The sequence below is a fragment of the Dendrobates tinctorius genome, unplaced genomic scaffold, assembly GCF_039654945.1.
Source record: "Dendrobates tinctorius isolate UK_male_01 unplaced genomic scaffold, ASM3965494v1 ptg000384l, whole genome shotgun sequence".
NCBI classification, from domain to species: domain Eukaryota; kingdom Metazoa; phylum Chordata; class Amphibia; order Anura; family Dendrobatidae; genus Dendrobates; species Dendrobates tinctorius.
Genome location: NW_027362050.1, coordinates 2594979 through 2617816, shown reverse-complemented (window position 1 = coordinate 2617816; position 22838 = coordinate 2594979). Strand labels below are relative to the sequence as shown.

General features: G+C 41.6%; 1 protein-coding gene across 1 annotated transcript in view; it reads left to right on the top strand.

The window, feature by feature from the left end:
* The window catches only part of LOC141076043 (cathepsin W-like), a 42682-nt gene extending 20172 nt beyond the window's left edge, over window positions 1-22510 (top strand). The window contains exons 6-11 of the mRNA XM_073563304.1: window positions 3381-3461; window positions 6834-6950; window positions 10851-10915; window positions 11191-11275; window positions 16954-17012; window positions 21907-22510. Of these exons, the coding sequence (XP_073419405.1) occupies window positions 3381-3461; window positions 6834-6950; window positions 10851-10915; window positions 11191-11275; window positions 16954-17012; window positions 21907-22014 (515 nt within the window). The 3' untranslated portion in view covers window positions 22015-22510. The remainder of the gene's footprint in view (window positions 1-3380; window positions 3462-6833; window positions 6951-10850; window positions 10916-11190; window positions 11276-16953; window positions 17013-21906) is intronic.
* The last annotated feature ends 328 nt before the right edge of the window (window positions 22511-22838 follow it).

The following is a 22838-nucleotide window of genomic DNA, read 5'->3' as shown; positions in this document are numbered from 1 at the left end:
ATCTCAACCCTATAGAAAACCTTTGGAGGGAGTTGAAAGTCCATGTTGCCAAGCGAAAAGCCAAAAACATCACTGCTCTAGAGGAGATCTGCATGGAGGAATGGGCCAACATACCAACAACAGTGTGTGGCAACCTTGTGAAGACTTACAGAAAACGTTTGACCTCTGTCATTGCCAACAAAGGATAAATCACAAAGTATTGAGATGAAATTTTGTTTCTGACCAAATACTTATTTTCCACCATAATATGCAAATAAAATGAAAAAAAACCAGACTATGTGATTTTCTGGATTTTTTTTTCTCAGTTTGTCTCCCATAGTTGAGGTCTACCTATGATGTAAATTACAGACGCCTCTCATCTTTTTAAGTGGTGGAACTTGCACTATTGCTGACTGACTAAATACTTTTTTGCCCCACTGTATACTACATGCATGCTACATACATACTGCATGCTACATGCATGCTACATACATACTACATACATACTACATGCTACATACATACCACATATATACTACATACATACTACATACAATACATTCATACAATACATACATAGACATACAGTACATATAACATAGAGTAACATACTTACCAATACTTTTCACATTGTTCCCCGAAGCCATTGTCTTTTACGGAATAAATATTAACATAACAAACCACAAAAATACTCACCCACGATCCGAAGCAGTCCACGAGTGTGTCCCACGACGATCTTGGGTAGAGAACTGCAGCATCAGCTGATGCTGCCGTTCTCTACGGGCTGCAGGAATCCAATGACGGAAGGTAGGTATCCTTCCGCACTGTATTCCTCCGCCACTTAAAAAAAAAAAAGTCCCTAGTCTCACTTTATGCCATTGCTGTGTGGGAATTTCCCACGCAGCAATGGCATAAAGTGAAACTAGGGACTTTTTTTTTTTTAAGTGGCGGAGGAATACAGTGCGGAAGGATACCTACCTTCCGTCATTGGATTCCTGCAGCCCGTAGAGAACGGCAGCATCAGCTGATGCTGCAGTTCTCTACCGAAGATCGTCGTGGGACACACTCGTGGACTGCTTCGGATCGTGGGTGAGTATTTTTGTGGTTTGTTATGTTAATATTTATTCCGTAAAAGACAATGGCTTCGGGGAACAATGTGACAAGTATTGGTAAGTATGTTACTCTATGTTATATGTACTGTATGTCTATGTATGTATTGCATGAATGTATTGTATGTAGTATGTATGTAGTATATATGTGGTATGTATGTAGCATGTAGTATGTATGTAGTATGTATGTAGCATGCATGTAGCATGCAGTATGTATGTAGCATGCATGTAGTATATATGTAGTATGTATGTAGCATGTAGCATGTAGTATGTATGTAGTATGTATGTGGTATGTATGTAGCATGTAGTATGTATGTAGCATGCATGTAGTATGTATGTAGTATGTATGTAGTATATATGTAGTATGTATGTAGCATGTAGTATGTATGTAGCATGCATGTAGTATATATGTAGTATGTATGTAGCATGTAGTATGTATGTAGCATGCATGTAGTATGTATGTAGTATGTATGTAGTATGTATGTGGTATGTATGTAGCATGTAGTATGTATATAGCATGCATGTAGTATATATGTGTTATGTATGTAGCATGCATGTAGTATGTATGTAGTATGTATGTAGTATGTATGTGGTATGTATGTAGCATGCATGTAGTATGTATGTAGTATATATGTGGTATGTATGTAGTATGTATGTAGTATGTATGTAGCATGCAGTATGTATGTAGCATGTATGTAGTATGTATGTAGTATGTATGTAGTATATATGTAGTATGTATGTAGCATGTAGTATGTATGTAGCATGCATGTAGTATATATGTAGTATGTATGTAGCATGTAGTATGTATGTAGCATGCATGTAGTATGTATGTAGTATGTATGTAGTATATATGTAGTATGTATGTAGCATGTAGTATGTATGTAGCATGCATGTACTGTAGTATGTATGTAGTATATATGTAGTATGTATGTAGCATGTAGTATGTATGTAGCATGCATGTAGTATATATGTGTTATGTATGTAGCATGCAGTATGTATGTATGTAGCATGCATGTAGTATATATGTAGTATGTATGTAGCATGTAGTATGTATGTAGCATGCATGTAGTATATATGTAGTATGTATGTAGCATGTAGTATATATGTAGCATGCATGTAGTATGTATGTAGTATTTTTTTTTTTTTAACATTTAACTCATTAGCCGGATGATGGGACTACTACTGTCCCATCATTGGCTAATGTGTCAATCACTGTCATGGTAGCAGGCATCGCCAGATGGGACTTATAGTCCCATCGGACGATGCTTGCACAGACCCCCGGACATCAGCACAGCCCCCCGGCAGGCCGGCACAGCCCCCCGGCAGGCCGGTACAGACCCCCACAGGGTGCACAGACCACCGGCAGACCGGCACAGCCCCCCGGCAGGCCGGTACAGACCCCCACAGGGTGCACAGACCACCGGCAGGCCGGCACAGCCCCCCGGCAGGCCGATACAGACCCCGGGCAGTCCACACAGCCCCCCGGCAGGCCGGCAGAGACCCCCGGAAGGCCCGAAATGACGGTGCATCATGATGCGCACACACCGCGCATCATGATGACGTCATTTCGGCTGTCAATCAACTTTGAACTTCCGATTCCGATGCCGACTTCCGATATTGAAAAAATATCGGAAGTCGGTATCGGAATTCCGATACAGCAAGTATCGGCCGATACCCGATACTTGCGGTATCGGAATGCTCAACACTAATGGGTGCATAAAAAAATGGATCACAGCAGAACATCAGATTTTTCAGGATACATTTCCATTATAAACCTAGGAAACCGATGGCCCAGGGATGAAAATCGTCCAAGTATTCTGGATGAATACATGTCTACCGGCGCCATAAAGCAAAAGAGTAGAATTGCAGAGCCAAAGGCTTCTGTTCTGCCAGACTGAAGCCGGATACAAGAGAAAGTCTGTGAGCTTATCTTCAGACTGGGAGGACAACATCACCTTGCTGAGCATTAGGGCACAGAGAGAAGGCCATAGATCTCATGCGAGGATCGCATCACTATCCTCAGACTGACTGTCTGGGCTCCCCACCTGAGCGTGGCAGCATGCATTTCTCTGCAGCTGTCACACTTAGGTGAGGATAGCCGATGGTCAGTCCGAGGATTGCAATGCAAGTTATAATGAAAATGAAACAATTGCATGCACTGAAGGCTCGATCAGGCTGGTTTTTAAGAGGATAAACCCGTTTATTTCTGCTGTCATGCCGAATTTCTACTTTGAAAACTTCACTCAATTTACCTATGTGTTCACATTCACTCACCTAAATATTTTCTTCCAGAGGTTCTGGATTGTAGTCCTTGTAGTGATGGCTGTAAAGGAGGATATCTTTGGGATGCTTACAAGACTGTCATGAAGCAAAGTAAGAAACATTACATTTACTGTACAGAAATGCACAATGTGGCACGAAGACAATAGATCATCTCAACTACTCCTAAAATTTTGAACAGATAGATTTACCAAAATTGCCGGTCGGCTAACCCAATGAAGCCACATAAGAAAAAAAGATATTCCAAAATAATCCTTGCAAATAGTCAGATATAAAACTGCTGCAACATTGTGATAATGACAGCACATTCTCAACAAAAGTCACTGACTAAACCAGGGCGTATAGTGCAGGTTATCAAGCGGGATTGCGAGGCCATGAAAAATTTGAGGGAGGACAAAACTGTTTCTGTAAAACCAATGTCATTGTCGAATGACTTACTATCAGGAAATGTACAGATTGTTGGAAAATCAAACTGCCTTTTAAAAACTGAAAAGCAACCCTAATAAGTATAAAAAAAGATATGAAAACTATTTGCTAAAACTACGCCACATACATTACATAATATTTACAGGTGCTTGTCACAAAATTAGAATATCATCAAAAAGTTAATTTATTTCAGTTCTTCAATATAAAAAGTGACTCTCCTATATTATATAGAGTCATTACAGAGTGATCTATTTCACGTGTTTATTTCTGTTAATGTTGATGATTATGGCTTACAGCCAGTGAAAACCCAAAAGTCATTATCTCCGTAAATTAGAAACCTTTATAACACCAGCTTGAAAAATGATTGTAAAATCCGAAATGTTGGCCTACGGAAATGTATGTTCAGTAAATGCACTCAATACTTGGTCGGAGATCCTTTTGCTTCAATTGCTGCTTCAGTGCGTCGTGGCATGGAGGCGATCAGCCTGTGGCACAGCTGAGGGGTTATGGAAGCCCAGGTTGCTTTGATAGCAGCCTTCAGCTCGTCTGCATTGTTGGGTCTGGTGTCCCTCATCTTCCTCTTGACAATACTCCATAGATTCTCTATGGGGTTAAGGTCAGGCAAGTTTCCGGCCAATCAAGCACAGTGACACTGTTGGTTGTAAACCAGGTATTGGTACTTTTGGCAGTGTGGACAGGTGCCAAGTCCTGCTGGAGAATGACATTTCCATCTCCAAAAAGCTTGTCAGCAGAGGGAAGCTTGAAGTGCTCTAAAATTTCCTGGTAGACGGCTGCGCTGACTTTGGTCTTGACAAAGCACAGTGGACCTACACCAGCAGATGACATGGCTCCCCAAACCATCACTGATTGTGGAGACTTCACACTAGACCTCCAGCAGCTTGGATTGAGGCCTCTCCACTCTTCCTCCAGACTCTGGGACCTCGATTTCCAAATGTAATGCAAAATTTACTTTCATCTGAAAACAACACCTTGGACCACTGACAACAGTCCAGTTCTTTTTTTCCTTGGCCCAGGTAAGACGCTTCTGGCATTGTCTATTGGTCATGAGTGACTTGACACAAGGAATGTGACACTTGTAGCCCATGTCCTGGATACGTCTGTGTGTGGTGGCTCTTGAAGCAATGACTCCAGCAGCAGTCCACTCCTTGTGAATCTCCCCCAAATTTTTGAATGGCCTTTTCTTAACAATCTTTTCAAGGTTGCGATTATCCCGGTTGCTTGTGCACCTTTTTCTATCACACTTTTTCCTTCCACTCAACTTTCCATTAATATGCTTGGATACACCACTCTGTGAACAGCCAGCTAAAGAGCAATGACCTTTTGTGGCTTACCCTCATTGTGGAGTGTGTCAGTGACTGCCTTCTAGACATCTGTCAGGTCAGCAGTCTTCCCCATGATTGTGGAGCTACTGAAACAGACTAAGGAATTTTTTATAAACACTTAGGAAGCCTTTGCAGGTGTTTTTTGTTAATTATTCTAATTTACTAAGATAATGAATTTTGGGTTTTTATTGGCTGTAAGCCATAGTCATCAACATTAGCAGAAATAAACACATGAAATAGATCACTCTGTGTGTAATGACTCCATATAATATATGAGTTGCACTTTTTGCATTGAAGAACTGAAATTAACTTTTTGATAATATTCTAATTTTGTGAGAAGCACCTGTACAATTCAAGAACATTTAAAGGGAATCTGTCAGGAGATTTTTTTTTTGCTATGTAATACGAGAGCAGCAGGATGTAGGGGCAGAGACCCCAATTCCAGAGATGTGTCACTTACTGGGTTGCTTGTTGTAGTTTCAATAAAATCAGCAGGAGATTCTATAGTGTACAAAGAAAGCTGCCAATCAGTGGTGTGGGCAGGGTTATACAGAGCTCAGAATTTAGACCACTGCTAGATCTGCAGCAGAGAAAGCTGATTTTATCAAAACTACAGCAAGCAGCCCAGTAAGTGATAAGTAAGTGTCCTTATAATATGCTGCTCTCAGATGTGATAGCAAAAACAAAGCAACAGGTTTTCTTCTATATATATATATATATTTCATATAATGTGTGTGCATCCATGTGAACTGATTTATAACATGTGGTTATTCAATATGCTATTTCATGCCATAAAGGAGCTGAATGAAGAAAACCTGGGGTTGGGCTAAGGATCAGCATGGCATGTTTTTTATCATTGTAATCACTTACCGTATTCATGATATAGCCATGAAATAAAGGTTTAGTTTTTACTTTATGTTGGATGTGAAAAAAATCGACTTTGTGGTTCTTCTTTAATCACCATTTGAAGTTTTCTGCTAATTAGATTTCGGTGCACAGGGGCCGGACTGTGCAATGGATCTTCTTCTTGTCTGTGATTTCCGGCCCTCTGTTGCCTCCGGTGTTTGAATGACAGGTCACTGCTGGGATTTCAAAGAGTGGAGGCCGATCATTCACAGACTGGAGGCAGGCGGAGGGGCTGGGGAATCACAGACAGGAAGGAGATGTCCCAGTGCACAGTCCGGCCCCTGTGCACCGAAATCTAATTAGCAGAAAACTTCAAATGGTGATTACAGAAGAACCACAAAGGCGATTTTTTTCACCAAAGGAATCATTGTAATCAGTATTGCAGCGCCGTTACTGCCATATCTTTACTGTACGTTACAAAATCATGCTGACAAGTTTGGGCAGCATGAATCGCCTGACAAGTTCTCTTTAAAGGAGTTCTCCTATCTGGGACATTGATTGCATATTGACAGGATAAGCCATAAATGTCAGATGGAAAAGAGAGGCGCCAAACAGGAGAAGTAATCTTTATTCTTTCTATGAGAGCTCCAAAAATTCCAGAGCGCCCATTGGAAATACCTTTAATGTCCCAGATGGGAACGCTCCATAAAATCGAAACACCATGGAGAACTATTGTTAGCAATGTCCAATAAGATATAGCGTCTATTTTATTCTATAAATATGTGTTATAAAAAATGAAATCTATTAATTAATAAAAGCCTATAATACTTTTCTCTGATTCCCTCTATAGGAGGATTGGTTTCTGAATGTGTTTACCCATACAAAGCAATAAAACAGGAATGTAAAAAGATGAATTCTGTAAGAAGAAACATAAAAAACTTCAGATTTCTGCCTAGAAATGAACGCGGTAAGGAATATAAGATTTGTTTTTGTGTGTAGTGAACGCTTTGATTTCTAAGAAATTCTGATGACGTTCTTGTACACTTTATATAAGATCTATAAATATATTGGCCTAATTTCCTGCATAAACGAGACAATTAGCTAAATGTGTAAATGATTTTCTTCCAATAAAATACTTGATTTCAACTTACCGTATAAGCCAGATATGAGGAACAAAAAGATGATGAATCCAGCAGGAACAATAAATGGTTAAAATTTTTCAATTTTTATTCATCCATATAAAAAATATTATCCTTTATGGTAAACCATGTAAAAAATATTTTTAGATTACAGCATAGTGCACATATGGCAGCGTTTTACCTGGGAAAACGTTTTGGTAAAACGCTGCCATATGTGCACTATGCTGTAATGTAAAAATACTTTTTACGTGTTTTACCATAAAGGATAATATTTTTTATATGGATGAATAAAAATTGAAAAATTTTAACCATTTATTGTTCCTGCTGGATTCATCATCTTTTTCGTCCTCATTGTTGAACTGTCTGCTCAACCTTCATCCGTGCAGGAACAGATGAGGAGAAGCCCATACATGGCTGAGCAGACTATCCTTTTTTTCTTCTACATATTGGAACTAAGCTAGACATGTTTTATCGCCGGGGTTCTGAGCCATCCAAATCGGCTCCTGGGGCGTGCTGAGCCATCAGCATCTGGAATGACACTTTAGCTGTCCAATCATGACCAGGGTGCGGTGGGGCTTCATCCATGTGTCTCTTGTCCATAGTAATTACTTGTCTATTTAGCCAGCTCTCTGACAATTTTAGCTTTGCTCATGAGGTGTTTCCTTGCTCTGTGCTCCTTGTCCGGTATTCTGATCTTTGCTGCTAGACCTTAGATTTGTTTTGACCATCCATTTGTCTAGCCCTTTTGTCGTGATCCACTACCTTCTTAGAATTTTGACCTTGCACCATTTCCTGACTTTGCCTTTGTCTGTCTATGACGTACCCTCCTGGCTTTTGACCTTGGTCCTCTTGATTACCCAGCCTCATGGCTTATCCATGAGTATTGACTAGCTTCACACACTGGCTCAAGTCCTCTAGGGGTACAAAAAGATACAATTAAGTTTATTAAAGTGCTATAAAAACAAAAATATATTTAAAATGTTTTTTGTTGCATTATTTCCAAATAATACGCCCCCTCTGCCCAAAATAGTATTAAGTTTGTAATAGCACTTGAAATCTCTTTTTAGACTCACAAAAATAAAGCAAAAAAAATAGGATGGGGCTGATTCATCCAACAGTTTTTGCCAGAATTTTGGCATAAAACTGTTTGAAAACTAGCAACATTTTAGTGCAATTTTTTGTTTGAAATTTTTTTAAAAGCAGGGGAAGCTTAGTCAGGAGAGTCGGGGCTGAATGTACCATCACATTCATCATAAATTATGCCATAAAAAGTGGTTAATATTAAGACAGAAATATGGAGGACTGGAGTGCATTTTTTGAGGTGGTGCACAAACGTTGAAAGATCATCAACACCAAAATTGCTGGTCACTAGATCAACATTAATTCCAAATTGCCTGAGGCAACAAAAAAAATATCTAAAGACCTTAAAGCGTAACCTTTAATTGCTACTTTAAGAAATAAACATTTAAAATCCTAACAGAGGTCAGTGTGCAAATGGATCAAATTCATACTATCTCTACCTGCTAATAGTCACAGTGTTTATCTCCTTATTCACGTGCCTTTGCCTTGTATTGTGGTTTATAAGGTTTTATTGTTGCAGCCACTACCTAATTCCCCTCAAAGTACCCACGCACATAAGACCAATGTTAATTAAAATTTCCCTAAAGTCTCCATGATATGTTTCACCAGAGACCTGGCATCATCAGGGGATAGGGTCATTTAGCCTCTATCCTCTCTATCCCCTGATGACACAAGGTCTCTGGTGAAACATGTCATGGAGACTTTAGGGAAATTTTAATTAACATTGGTCTTATGTGCGTGGGTACTTTGAGGGGAATTAGGTAGTGGCCGCAACAATAAAACCTTATAAACCACAATACAAGGCAAAGGCACGTGAATAAGGGAATCTGTCACCTATTTTTTGGCCTATAAGCTGCCGACACCGCCATCAGGGGCTTATCTACAGCATTCTGTAATGCATTCTGTAATGCTGTAGATAAGCCCCCGATGTAACCTGAAAGAGAAGAAAAACACGCTACATTATATTCACCCAGGGGCGGTCCAGGTCCTATGGGTGTCATGGTCCAGTCCGGCGCCTCCCATCTTCTAGCGATGACGTCGTCTTCTTTGCTTCCCGTCGTGGCTCCGGCGCAGGTGTACTGCTCTGCCCTGTTGAGTGGTCCGGCGCCTGCACATTGCAGTACTCTGCTCTGCCCTCAACAGGGCAGAGCAGTACGCCTGCGTCGAAGCCTCAACGGGACGCAAAGAAGAGGACGTCATCGCTAGAAGATGGGAGGCGCCGGACCGGATCATACCACCCATCGGACCCGGACCTCCCCTGGGTGAGTATAATATAACTCGTTTTTCTTCTTTTTCAGGTTACATCGGGGGCTTATGCCCCTGATGGCGGTGCCGGCAGCTCATAGGCCAAAAATAGGTGACAGATTCCCTTTAAAGGTTATGCTTTAAGATCTTTAGATGGGGGTTTTTGTTGCCTCAGGCAATTTGGAATTACAGAAGTTGAAAGATGCACCAAGTTCACTAAGAAGCACGTGCCTGCTATTAATTTGGTGCATTGAAACTACAAAACTCCGATCTTGATAAATCGGGGACGATATGTTTTCTCCTATTTCTTTTCTTATTTTTAATCTTTCAATGTCATAGACACATTTCAGGCTATCACCACTGTACTTTGTAGAACACTAAGGCCATGATTAATCAAGTCTAGCATTTTGCACACCAATCTTAATGAAAAATGTACTGGGGTACGATGAACCAAATTTATTAAAGGGAAACTGTCAGCAGGTTTGTGCTATTTATTCTGAAAGCAGCATGTTGTAAGGGCAGAAACCCTGATTCCAATAATATATCACTCGCTCAGCAGCGTGCTGTAGTTTCAGTACAATCAGTGTTTTATCAGCAAGAGATTATCACTAGAGGACTAGGTATCATGTGTCAAGCAGTCTGGCTAATCCATACAACCCTACAACCCCACCCCCTGCTGACAATGTACACACAAAGCTGCCAATCAGTGGTGTGGGAGGGGTTATACGCAGCACAGCCTTTGAGCACTGCTATATCTACAGCAGAAAAAAATCATGGATTCCATTAAAACTACAGCAAGCAGCCCAATAAGTGATACATCGCTGGAATCAGAGTTTCTTCCCTTACATCATGCTGATCTCATATTACATGGCAAAAACCTGTTGACAGATTCCCTTTAAGTGACTGGACTAACATTTTTGGCAGAGACCAATGACAGTTGTAAAATGTGGCAAATTAATTAAGACGCATGCACCTCTTTCAGAAATGTTACCCCAGCCAGGGGCTAGCGTATATTTTTGGCAAACTTTATGTAACCTTTGTAGGGCAAAATATGATGAATTCGATGGATGGACTTCATCACGCCCTGTTCTGCTCACTTTGGCAGAACTGGACACAACTTGAATGAAAATATAAAAAGTTGCTCGGTTTTTTCATAACTTGAAGTTGTGCAAAAATGTTGTGATATTTCATAGCTATGCACAAGAAGAAAAAACTCTTAGCAGACTTTTGCTACCTCGTGTGAAAACTGCATGATGTAGGAACAGAGACCCTGATTCCAGCGATATGTCACTTACTGGCTGTTGACAGATACCGTTTAAACCAATAGGGGAGAAAAAAATGACTACATTCATGAAAACATTTTAGAATTACACATTGATTTGTTTTTGTTTTCTTTCTTTCAGTAATGGCCTCTTATGTCGGGAACCAAGGAACAATTGCTGTGGCCATGAATGCTATTGTTCTGAAGGTAAAATATGCATTGAACAAAACAGCTACCACATGTACTGGAAACATGGGCGTGAGAATGAGGCCCAACTAACTCTTAAAGACTACAATGCAAGCAATGCTGCGCATCCTACACTCTACATTTTGTACAGACCTTAAAGACCCCTCCTACATAACTTAAGGAGCCCCATAAGAATAATTATGCCCCTGTTCACAGTTTTTTTCCCGAGCAGTGAAGCATATCATGTAATCTACAGTACTGATTCATTATTGACTTTTTTTTTTATATTAATACAGTGTTACAATGGAGGAGTAATTCGACGTCAATCCTGCAATCGGAAAAAATTAAACCATGCAGTTTTACTAACGGGATTCTCCAGAGGTAAAGATAAATCCCAATTCTTTGCTTATTCCTAAAATGAGGAGCACATAACATACTTTACATTGATTACCGGATCACTGATGTGTATATTTGTATTTTGCTAGGGTGAGTTCACACAGTGGGTTTTTTCATACTAGTTTTTGTTGTGATTTTTGCACCAAAAGTCTCAAAAACAGTTGGGCTGTGTGCACACGTTGTGGATTCTGCTGCGGTTTTTCCCGCGAGGATTTGGCTAAATCCGCAGGTAAAATGACCTGCGTTTTACCTGCAGATTTAGTGCAGATTTCCTGCGGATTTCCTGCGGATTTTGTGCGGATTCCTATAATGGAGCAGGTGTAAAAAACGCTGCAGATCCGCACAAAGAATCTGCGCGGAAAAATCTGCAGCATGTGCACAGCGGTTTTTGTTTTTCATTGGATATAATGGTATTGTACGCCTCACCAGAATCTGCTGCGGATCCGCAGGGCCAAATCCGCTGCGGATCCGCAGGAGGTTCCGCAACGTGTGCACACACCCTTAGAGAGGAAAAAAGTCGATTTTTGATTTGGAGCCAAATTCATGAATCACGTGCAACGTTTTAATGAATTTAGCTTAAAAATGGCAACTAATACCACCAGGCCAAAAAAAAAAAAAAGTAAGTGAATTTATAAAAAAAAAAAAAAAAACGCAAATGATGAATTGAGGCCATGATATTGTAAAGTACAGACTTTAACCCCTTCACGACCTTTGACGCCACGTAGGCGTCATGAAAAGTCATGCCAGAACGACCCATGACGCCTATGTGGCGTCATGACTTTAAAGCCCCCCTGCGGGTCGGGTGACCTAGGTCACTGAAAGGTCACCCGACCCGCAGATACAGGGGGCTTTGTTCTTCGCCACAGTGGGCGTGGCTTCGCCCCCACGTGGCTACGATCGCTCTGATTGGCTGTTAAAAGTGAAACAGCCAATCAGAGCGATAGTAATATTTCATCAATGAAAAATGATGAAATATTACAATCCAGCCATGGCCGATGCTGCTGTAGCATCGGACATGGCTGGAGACACCGATTCCACCCCCCCCTCCGGCGATCGCCCCCCCGCAACTGAATGACAGCGGCGATCTGCCGCCGCTGTCATCATCTGCCCCCCTCCCATTCCCTCTGCTCCCCGCCAGATTCCGATAACCTCCTCACCCCTTCTCACCTCCCCCGGCACCTTCTAAGTCCCCCTGTCGCTCCCGGTGTCCGGCGGGTCCGGTTCATGGGCGCCGCCATCTTAGAAAATGGCGGGCGCATGCGCAGTGCGCCCGCCCGAATCTGCCGGCTGCAGATTCCATTCTTTCATTTTGATCACTCTCACAGTGATCAAAATGAAAGAAAAAGTAAATAAACCCCCCGATTATCACCCCCATAGGTAGGCAGAACTAATAAAATAAAGAAAATATTTTTATTTTTATTTTTCCATTAGGGTTAGGGTTAGGGTTGAAAAAAAGAGGGTTAAGGTTAGTTTTGGAAAGAGGGTTAGGGTTGGAAAGAGGGTTAGGGTTAGGGTTGGAAAGAGGGTTAGGGTTGGAAAGAGGGTTAGGGTTGGAAAGAGGGTTAGGGTTAGGGTTGGAAAGAGGGTTAGGGTTGGAAAGAGGTTAGGGTTAGGATTGGAAAGAGGGTTAGGGTTGGAAAGAGGGTTAGGGTTGGAAAGAGGGTTAGGGTTGAATTAAGGTTAGGGTTGGAATTAGGGTTAGGGTTGGAATTAGGGTTAGAATTAGGGTTAGGGTTGGAATTAGGGTTAGCGTTGGAATTAGGGTTAGGCTTGAGGTTAGGGATGTGTTAGGGTTAGGGCTGTGGTTAGGGGTGTGTTGGGGTTAGGGTTGGAGTTAGAATTGAGGGGTTTCCACTGTTTAGGCATATCAGGGGGTCGCCAAACGCGACATGGTGCAACCATTGATTCCAGCCAATTTTGCGTTCAAAAAGTCAAACGGTGCTCCCTCCCTTCCAAGCCCTGACGTGTGCCCAAACAGTGGTTTACCCCAACATATGAGGTATCAGCGTTCTCAGGAAAAATTGCACAACAACTTTTGGGGACTAATTTCTCGTGTTACCCTTGGGAAAATAAAAAATTGGGGGCTAAAAAATTATTTTTGTGGAAAAAAATGATTTTTTCATTTTCACGTCTCTGCATTATAAACTTCTGTGAAGCACTTGGAGGTTCAAAGTGCTCACAACACATCTTACATACGTTCCTTGGAAGGTCTAGTTTCCAAAATGGGGTCACTTGTGGGGGGTTTCCACTGTTTAGGCACATCAGGGGCTCTGCAAACGTAATGACGACCGCAGACTATTCCATCAAAGTCTGCATTTCAAAACGTCACTACTTCCATTCCGAGCCTTGACGTGTGCCCAAACAATGGTTCCCCCCCACATATGGGATACCAGCGTACTCAGGACAAACTGGACAACAACTTTTGGGGTCCAATTTCTCCTGTTACCCTTGTGAAAATAAAAAATTGCGGGCTAAAAAATCATTTTTTGAGGAAAAGATTTTTTATTTTCACGGTTCTGCGTTATAAACTTCTGTGAAGCACTTGGGGGTTCAAAGTGCTGCTCACCACACATCTAGATAAGTTCCTTGGTGGTCTAGTTTCCAAAATGGGGTCACTTGTGGGGGGTTTCCACAGTTTAGGTACATCAAGGGCTCTGCAAAAGTAACATGATGCCCGCAGACCATTCCATCAAAGTCTGCATACCAAAACGTCACTACTTCCCTTCCGAGCCCTGACGTGTCCCAAACAATGGTCCCTCCCCACATATGGGGTATCAGCGTACTCAGGACAAACTGGACAACAACTTTTGGGGTCCAATTTCTCCTGTTACCCTTGTGAAAATAAAAAATTGCGAGCTAAAAATTCATTTTTTGAGGAAAAAAAAAGATTTTTTATTTTCATGGCTCTGCGTTACAATCTTCTGTGAAGCACTTCGGGGTTCAAGGTGCTCACCACACATCTAGATAAGTTCCTTGGGGGGTCTAGTTTCCAAAATGGGGTCACTTGTGGGGGGTTTCTACTGTTTAGGCACACAGGGGCTCAGCAAATGTAACATGACGCCCGCAGACCATTCCATCAAAGTCAGCATTTCAAAATGTCACTACTTCCCTGCTGAGCCCCAACGTGTGCCCAATCAGTGGTTCCCCCCCACATATGGGGTACCAGCGTACTCCGGACAAACTGGACAACAACTTTTGGGGTCCAATTTATCCTAGTACCCTTGTGAAAATAAAAAATTGGCAACTAAAAAAAATTTTTTTTAGGAAAAAAAAAGATTTTTTATTTTCACTGCTCTGCATTATAAACTTCTGTGAATCACCTGGGGGTTCAAAGTGCTCACTATGCATCTAGATAAGTTCCTTAGGGGGTCTAGTTTCCAAAATGGGGTCATTTGTGGGGGAGCTCCAAAGTTTAGGCACACAGGGGCTCTGCAAACACGACATGGTGTCCGCTAACGATTGGAGCTAATTTTCATTTCAAAAAGTCAAATGGCGCTCATTCCCTTCTGCGCCCTGCCGTGCACCCAAACAGTGCCCCCCCCCACATATGGGGTACCAGCATACTCAGGACAATCTGGACAACAACTTTTTTGGTCCAATTTCTCCTGTTACCCTTGTGAAAATAAAAAATAGCGTGCTAAAAAATCATTTTTGAGGAAAAAAAATGATTTTTTATTTTCACTGCTCTATGTTATAAACTTTTGTGATGCACTTGGGGGTTCAAAGTGCTCACTACACATCTAGATAAGTTCCTTAAGAGGTCTAGTTTCCAAAATGGTGTCACTTGTGGGGGAGCTCCAATGTTTAGACACACAGGGGCTCTCCAAACGCGACATGGTGTCCGATAACGATTGGAGCTAATTTTCCATTCAAAAAGTCAAATGGCGCTCCTTCCCTTCCGGGCCCTGCCGTGCACCCAAACAGTGGTTTATGACCACATATGAGGTATCGGTGTACTCAGGAGAAATTGCCCAACAAATTTTAGGATCCATTTTATCCTGTTGCCCATGTGAAAATGAAAAAACTGAGGCTAAAAGATAATTTTTGTGAAAAAAAAAGTCCTTTTTTTTTTTTACGGATCAATTTGAGAAGCACCTGGGGGTTCAAAGTGATCACTATGCATCTAGATAAGTTCCTTGGGGGGTCTAGTTTCCAAAATGGGGTCACTTGTGGGGGAGCTCCAGTGTTTAGGCACACAGCGACTCTCCAAACGCGACATGGCAAGCGCTAAAATATTCCAGCATATTTTCCATTCAAAAAGTCAAATGGCGCTCCTTCCCTTCTGAGCCCTGCCGTGCGCCCAAACAGTGGTTTATGACCACATATGAGGTATCGGTGTACTCAGGGGAAATTGCCCAACAAATTTTAGTATCCATTTTATCCTGTTGCCCATGTGAAAATGAAAAAATTGATGCTGAAAGAAAATTTTTGTTGGAAAAATTAAAATGTCCTTTTTTTCCTTCCATGTTGCTTTAGTTCGTGTGAAACACCTAAAGGGTTAATAATCTTCTTGAATGTAGTTTTGAGTAGCTTGTGGGGTGCAGTTTTTAGAATGGTGTCACTTTTGGGTATTTTCTGTCATATAGACCCCTCAAAGTGACTTCGAATGTATGTGAGGTGGTCCCTAAAAAAAATGGTTTTGTAAATTTTGTTGTAAAAATGAGAAATCACTGGTCAACTTTTAACCCTTATAACTTCCTAACAAAAAAATATTTTGCTTCCAAAATTGTGCTGATGTAAAGTAGACATGTGGGAAATGTTATTTAGTAACTATTTTGTGTCACATAACTCTCTAGTTTAACAGAATAAAAATTCAAAATTTTAAAATTGCGAAATTTTCAAAATTTTTGCCAAATTTCTGATTTTTTCACAAATAAACGCAAAAATTATCGATCTAAATTTACCACTAACATGAAGCCCAATATGTCACGAAAAAACAATCTCAGAATCACTAGGATCCGTTGAAGCGTTCCTGAGTTATTACCTCATAAAGGGACACTGGTCAGAATTGCAAAAAATGGCCAGGTCATTAAGGTCAAAATAGGCTGGGTCATGAAGGGGTTAACAAGCAAGGATTGTTCTCTAAAATACAGGGCAAATCGTTCAACTACTGCGTGTTATACAAAGCAGCAGTGCAAATGTGATTTCATTAAAAAAACAAGGAACAAAGTAAAAAATCAATGCAAATCAGTTAAGAATATGATAGGACAGCAGGATTTTGCTAGAAAATCTGAGAGCAGCATGATGTACCTCAGAGACCCTGCTTCCAGTGATGTATCCCTTACTGGGCTGTTTGCTGTCATTTTGATACAATTATAGTTTGCTGAGCCTTGTATAATGCCCCTGCTTTCCACTCCCACACACATCACTGATTGGCTGCTTTTTGCTTACACTATGCATAGGCACAAAGCTGCCAATCTGTGGTGGGGTCGGGATTATACAAAGCAGTTGACTGGGAGACACAAGACACTTAGTCCTGTAGTGATAATCTAAATTTGATAAAACACTGATTGTAATGAAACAACAGCTAGTAAAGTGACACATGGCTGGAATCAGGGTCTCTGTCCCTACATCATGCTGCGCTTGGATTTTTTAAATTTTTTTTATATATATATATATATATATATATATATTTATATTTGTTCTTCTTTTGCTTTCTGCAGGCACTAAATTGCCTTATTGGATCATAAAAAACAGCTGGGGGGATGACTGGGGAGAATGTGTAAGTATTAATTTAGTAACAATAGGGTACCTTCAAAGGATGTGAATACTGAGCTGTGTGGGTAGTATATTCTGCATGATGTGTAAAAAATGCATTTTTGTTCAGCTTGGATTATTCTTTTCACTTGTTGTAATCAAACAGGTAGGTGGGACACCCAGTTATGTAGAGTTAGGCCGGAGTCACACTACAGCGAGATACGACCGAGTCTCGCAGGTTAAAACCAAGCTCTGGCGACGGCACTTCGGAGCGGAGAGTGCAGCTCCATGTATTGCTGTGCGGCTGCACGCTCCGCTCTGGAGTGCCGGCGCCAGAGCTTGGTTTTAACCTGCGATACTCGGCCGTATCTCGCTGCGTGTGATCCCGGCCTTAGCATGAGAAGGGTGCTAGGCTAGTACTGAGCTCCAGCAGAACAATAGTAGACAGCGTGAAGGATCTGCTCATCTAAAGGTACTGGGAAATGCTTAAAATAAGATTTATCAGTATATCACATCCACTGGTTACACTGCAGTAAGTACAATATTATGTTAACTTTTCATCTGAAAACCCTTCATCAGGCGTATAGGCTATGTTCAATGCTTACAGGTTAAAGGGGTCTAAGCTGTATAGCTGGGATGTCCCAAACAGGGACAACCAGGATCCAGCTCTATAAGCACACTTGGTGCAGCTCTTGAGAAATGTTCTCATTTTTTTAACCGAAAAAAATGTCTATTAAGCCATTAATTTTTCTATGATTCTAATTGGTATGCTGCCTTCCATTTTTTATTTTTATCTATTATCGATCTAATCTGTCTATCTCTGTATCTATCTATTATCTATCTTTTATTATCTATCTATCCTATCTATCCATCATCTATTATCTATCATCTATCTATCTATTATCTATCATCTATCTATCATCTATTATCTATTTATTATCTATCTAATATCTATATATTAAAGGGGCTTGGTCTAAACTAATTTATAATAAAATGCGGTGATGATTGTTTGCAGGACATTGACAGGTACATGAGGCCTAAATGGTCCGCTATTTGGGATTAAAGCTATGCTCATTTATATTCTATATATATATATATATATAAATGAGTGTATGTATGTGTGTATCAGCCACGCCCACTCCACATAGCAACCAATCACTAAACATCTTTCATTTCACCAGAGCTGTTTAAAAGATGAAAGCTGAACTGTAATTGGTTGCTATGAGCAAGTTTTCTTTGTAGACAGTTGTGGTAACTGAGGCCTATTATTCTTTTCATTTCTATGGTGTTATCATCCTTCTGTAAAGCTGGAAATAACACAATTTATTACCGTGCAGACACAGACCACCCTCTGACACAGACTGCAGGGGGAGCCCAGTATCACACAGGGTATAGGATTAGATACACAGCTCAGCAGTCAGTATCACACAGGATAGAATTAGACACACAGCTCAGCAGACTGTATCACACAGGATAGGATTAGATACACGGCTCAGCAGACAGAATCACACAGGATAGGATTAGATACACGGCTCGGTAGACAGTATCACATAGGATAGGATTAGATACACAGTTCAGCAGACAGTATCACACAGGATAGGATTAGATACACAGCTCAGCAGACAGTATCACACAGGATAAGATTAGATACATGGCTCAGCAGACAGTATCACACAGGATAGGAATAGATACACGGCTCAGCAGTCAGTATCACACAAGATAGGATTAGATACATAGCTAAGGAACTGTATAACACAGGATAGGATTAGATATACAGCTCAGCAGACAGTAACACGCAGGATAGGATTAGATGCATGGCTCAGTAGACAGTATCACACAGGATAGGATTAGATACACGGCTCAGCAGACAGTATCACACAGGATAGGATTAGATGCATGGCTCAGCAGACAGTATCACACAGGATAGGATTAGATACATGGCTGAGAAGTCAGTATCAGACAGGATAGAATCCAACGAATGAAAGTAGGGTCAGCACAGCTGCACCACCACTACCTCTGCGTTATGCATTTAGGTAAAATCACACACATTTGTTTAATGCCATAAACCCTCACAGAATGGGTGCTCTGTCCATGAAGCAAACAAATCCAGTGTGCATGAAGAAAAGAAATAGAGGATGGCACTCACCATTCAAATATAGAAGACTTTGTTGCAGGATAAAAATCATTGGCAGGGGAGCAATGTGCTGAGTATGGACTACGGCCGTTTCGCACTTCAACGGGTCCACGTTGAAGCGCAGAAGCGCAAAACGGCCGTATTCCGTACTCAGCACATTGCTCCCGTGCCAATGATTTTTATCCTGCAACAAAATCTTCTATATTTGAATGGTGAGTGCCGTCCTCTACTTCTTTTTTCATGCATCACGCAGGATAGGATTAGGATTAGGTACATGGCTCAGCAGACGGTATCACACAGGATAGGATTAGATACACTGCTCAGCAGTCAGTATCACACAGGATAGGATTAGATACACGGCTCAGCAGTCAGTATCACACAGGATAGGGTTAGATACATGGCTCAGCAGACGGTATCACACAGGATAGGATTAGATACACAGGATAGGATTAGATACACTGCTCAGCAGTCAGTATCACACAGGATAGGATTAGATACACAGCTCAGCAGACAGTAACACACAGTATAGGATTAGATACACGGCTCAGCAACAGGATGTGCCAAAGGAGAAGACATTTTCATTCCAAGAATTCCACTCATTCCATCTGATTTTGCCTTTTGATTTTAAACGTCTCCAGTTTCCACTTCGACTAGCATTTGCAATGTCCATTAACAAGGCTCAGGGACAGTCCTTGAAACTAGTAGGGATCGATTTGCAATCTCCATGCTTTTCTCATGGTCAACTTTACGTGGCCTGTTCAAGAGTTGGAAATGCAAAAAAATCTGTTAATCTTTGCATTGAAAGGAAAAAACAAAAATGTTATCAAAAGGCTCCTGAATGAGTTAAATAAAATACTATCAATACTTGGGTAATCATTTAGTTAATTTGTGTTGTAAAACTGTAGTGTTGAATATATGATGTGAAATGTTTTTATGTGCAATGTAATCATTATAATTTGTTATAACTAGTGTGGCGTAGCGCCTACTATGTGTGTTGGGGAACACTCGCTTGGCAGCGGATTAACGTAGTCAGGCACAGGTTTTTCTTACAAAACAGTCCATACGGTTTATTTAAGCATCATAAACTGCACCGTAAGCCAGGTTGCACATCCCCGGCTTACACATAGTCCATTACTTCATCACATGTGGCTTTACAAAGTATTCACTAGACACGCTGGACTCTCTCCAGTCACCGAGTGATCTCACAGTTCAGGAACAGACAATTGTCAATGCACAAAGTTATTTCCCCATATCCGGGGTTACCTCTCAGGAGCTCCTGCATCACAGGCTGACTCCTTGTCAGTCCAAGGTCCTCAACAGGACAGCGTCTTTCTCCGTGTGGGGCTGTCACAGGCTCCGCACAAACATGTGGCCTGTCCGGGTGCTATTCAGGACACTTGTCCAACACCCAGGCCACAGGTCCAAGGTCTCACCATGTGCTCCAGGAATCCGATCCTACTCCCAGGATCTTCCAACACAGACCTTCCAGGACCTTGCACCCTGAGCTATTCAGGTACACTCTGTCCATGTGACCAGACCTCAGTCACATTATATGGTTGTAACCACCCTCAAGGATGGGTGGTACATGTGTGGTAGGGGCCCGGATTGGGGGGTGGTCCACTGCTTACCACGTCCGGACGACACAGGCACCAGGCGAAGCAAGGACAAGGCAGAGGCAGAGTTCAGTTGTAACAGTTCCGGATTTTATTCGTCGTCCTCCTGACGACCACAACCATGCACCGCAGTTCTTTACAGTTCTCCATCTCCAGGCCTGGGTACCTGCACCTTTTCTCCAGTCGAAGTAACGTCCCTCACGGATCTTTCGCTGGGGCTGTCCTAGACCAATCTACCGCCAGCGCTTCACCTGCTCGAGGTCGTCGTCCAATTGGTATCCCCGGGGCCTCGTCTGTCCTGTGGTCCGTCGGGTCAGGGCGACCCCCTGACTGTCTCTTTCCTGTCAGTCCCTTCACCGAGCTCTTCGCTGTTCTCCGTCTTATGCCGAGTACCTCCCAGGACTAGCCTGCCTGGTACCCCCACCAGTCCTATTTATCCCCTCTCTCACCGGGAATTCCCCTCCTGGGTTCCTATCTCCCCTCCCCCATGACTAAGCGTTTCTCAAGCCCTAAGCTGCTGTTGAGTCCTGAACTACTCCCCCTGCCATCTTGTGGTCATTTCTAAGTGCTTCAGTCTCTTGTCTGTCTTTCCCAGCTATCACCCTGCTGTCCTTGTCAATCTCTGTCCATAGTGCACCAACCGTTCCCTCCTACTTCCAGTCAAGTCTGTCCGTCAAGTCACCTTCCCCACACGTGTGGTTAGTCAATTCCTGCCCAGCTCTCTGACTAACCCTATAAGCCACCCTTATAAGTAATACACAAATACCTGTGGAACTATAAGTCCCAGCATAACCATATCATTTTGGCATACAGCGCAGAGAACCTCTGCGACACATACCGGCCATTTACAATAATGCCAGTCTCTAATTCACCATCATAATTATACCTCCAAGCGTATCCTGAAGCGCACACATAGCGCCCCCTAGCTGTAACAGAGGTTACTGCATCACATTAGCCACAGTTAGTTACTATGCGCGGGCTACCCCAGGCTCTTCAGCTAGTAGTTACATAAAAATATTCTCTACCCTGGGCCATTGTTCCTATAAAATGTGACCGCCTCTTTGATGGCGGCTCTCCGCGGGGTCTCCGATGTAGATGTAAACAAAACTTAATCATTGTCACGTTCTACAGGTAACTATAATATGTACTGACCGTTGTTCTCTTTTCTACAGGGATTTTTTAAACTCTTTTTTGGTGTAAACATGTGTGGGATTACAAGTTACCCTATGAGTGCTGTTGTACCAGGCTCAAGAAAGAGAAGAATTCGATGTCCTTGCTGACAATGTGTTCATGAATATCAATATCTCTGATAGGTTTTAATAAGGGTTGTCTGGAATCAACGAAAAAGGTGAAGGGGGACAATTATTATGAAAGCATTAATCACCTGGTAACTGTAATGCATCGATAACATCAATCAACACATGACTGCTGCAGCCAATCACTGTCACAGCCGTGTGACCACTGAGTACAATGATTGGCTGCAGCATGGTGACCAAGCAAATGGCAGCTTCTTTTATTATTTCATGGCATCTCCCAGCCTAATATTTGTTGATCCCAGGCAGTTCTATAATGACAATCAGGGAAAATGCTGTTGCATCCAACTTAGCGGTACCTGCTCAGTGCTCTCGCTAACTCGCATTACATTTTTTTTCTGTTGAATATATAATGAGCCATGCATTGTATTACTTTCACGCTTGCTCACTTCGATTTTCAAATGTGAAAAATATTAAAGAGCATTTCTTGAAAAGACCAAAAAAAATAAACAATTAAAATCGATAGTCTTAGTGATTACTAATATTGTCTCTGTTAAATCTCTCAAGTTCTCCTTCAACATGTGGATGAAAAATTAGCAAATCCAACTGATTTACAATTCCCACACACAGATACTCTATGAACATAATTGCATTTACCGTATACAGGAATTATCTGTATTTGTAATATGTTAAGCCTAGACAAAGTGTTTGGTGAATTCAGCCCTAAATACTCTCCCTAACATTGAAAATGCAACAGCAAGAAGGAAAAGTTATAGAATTATGGAACTTATAGGATGGAGACATGTTACAGATCTGCAAACGGTGAAAATATGGAAACAAAAATTTTCAAA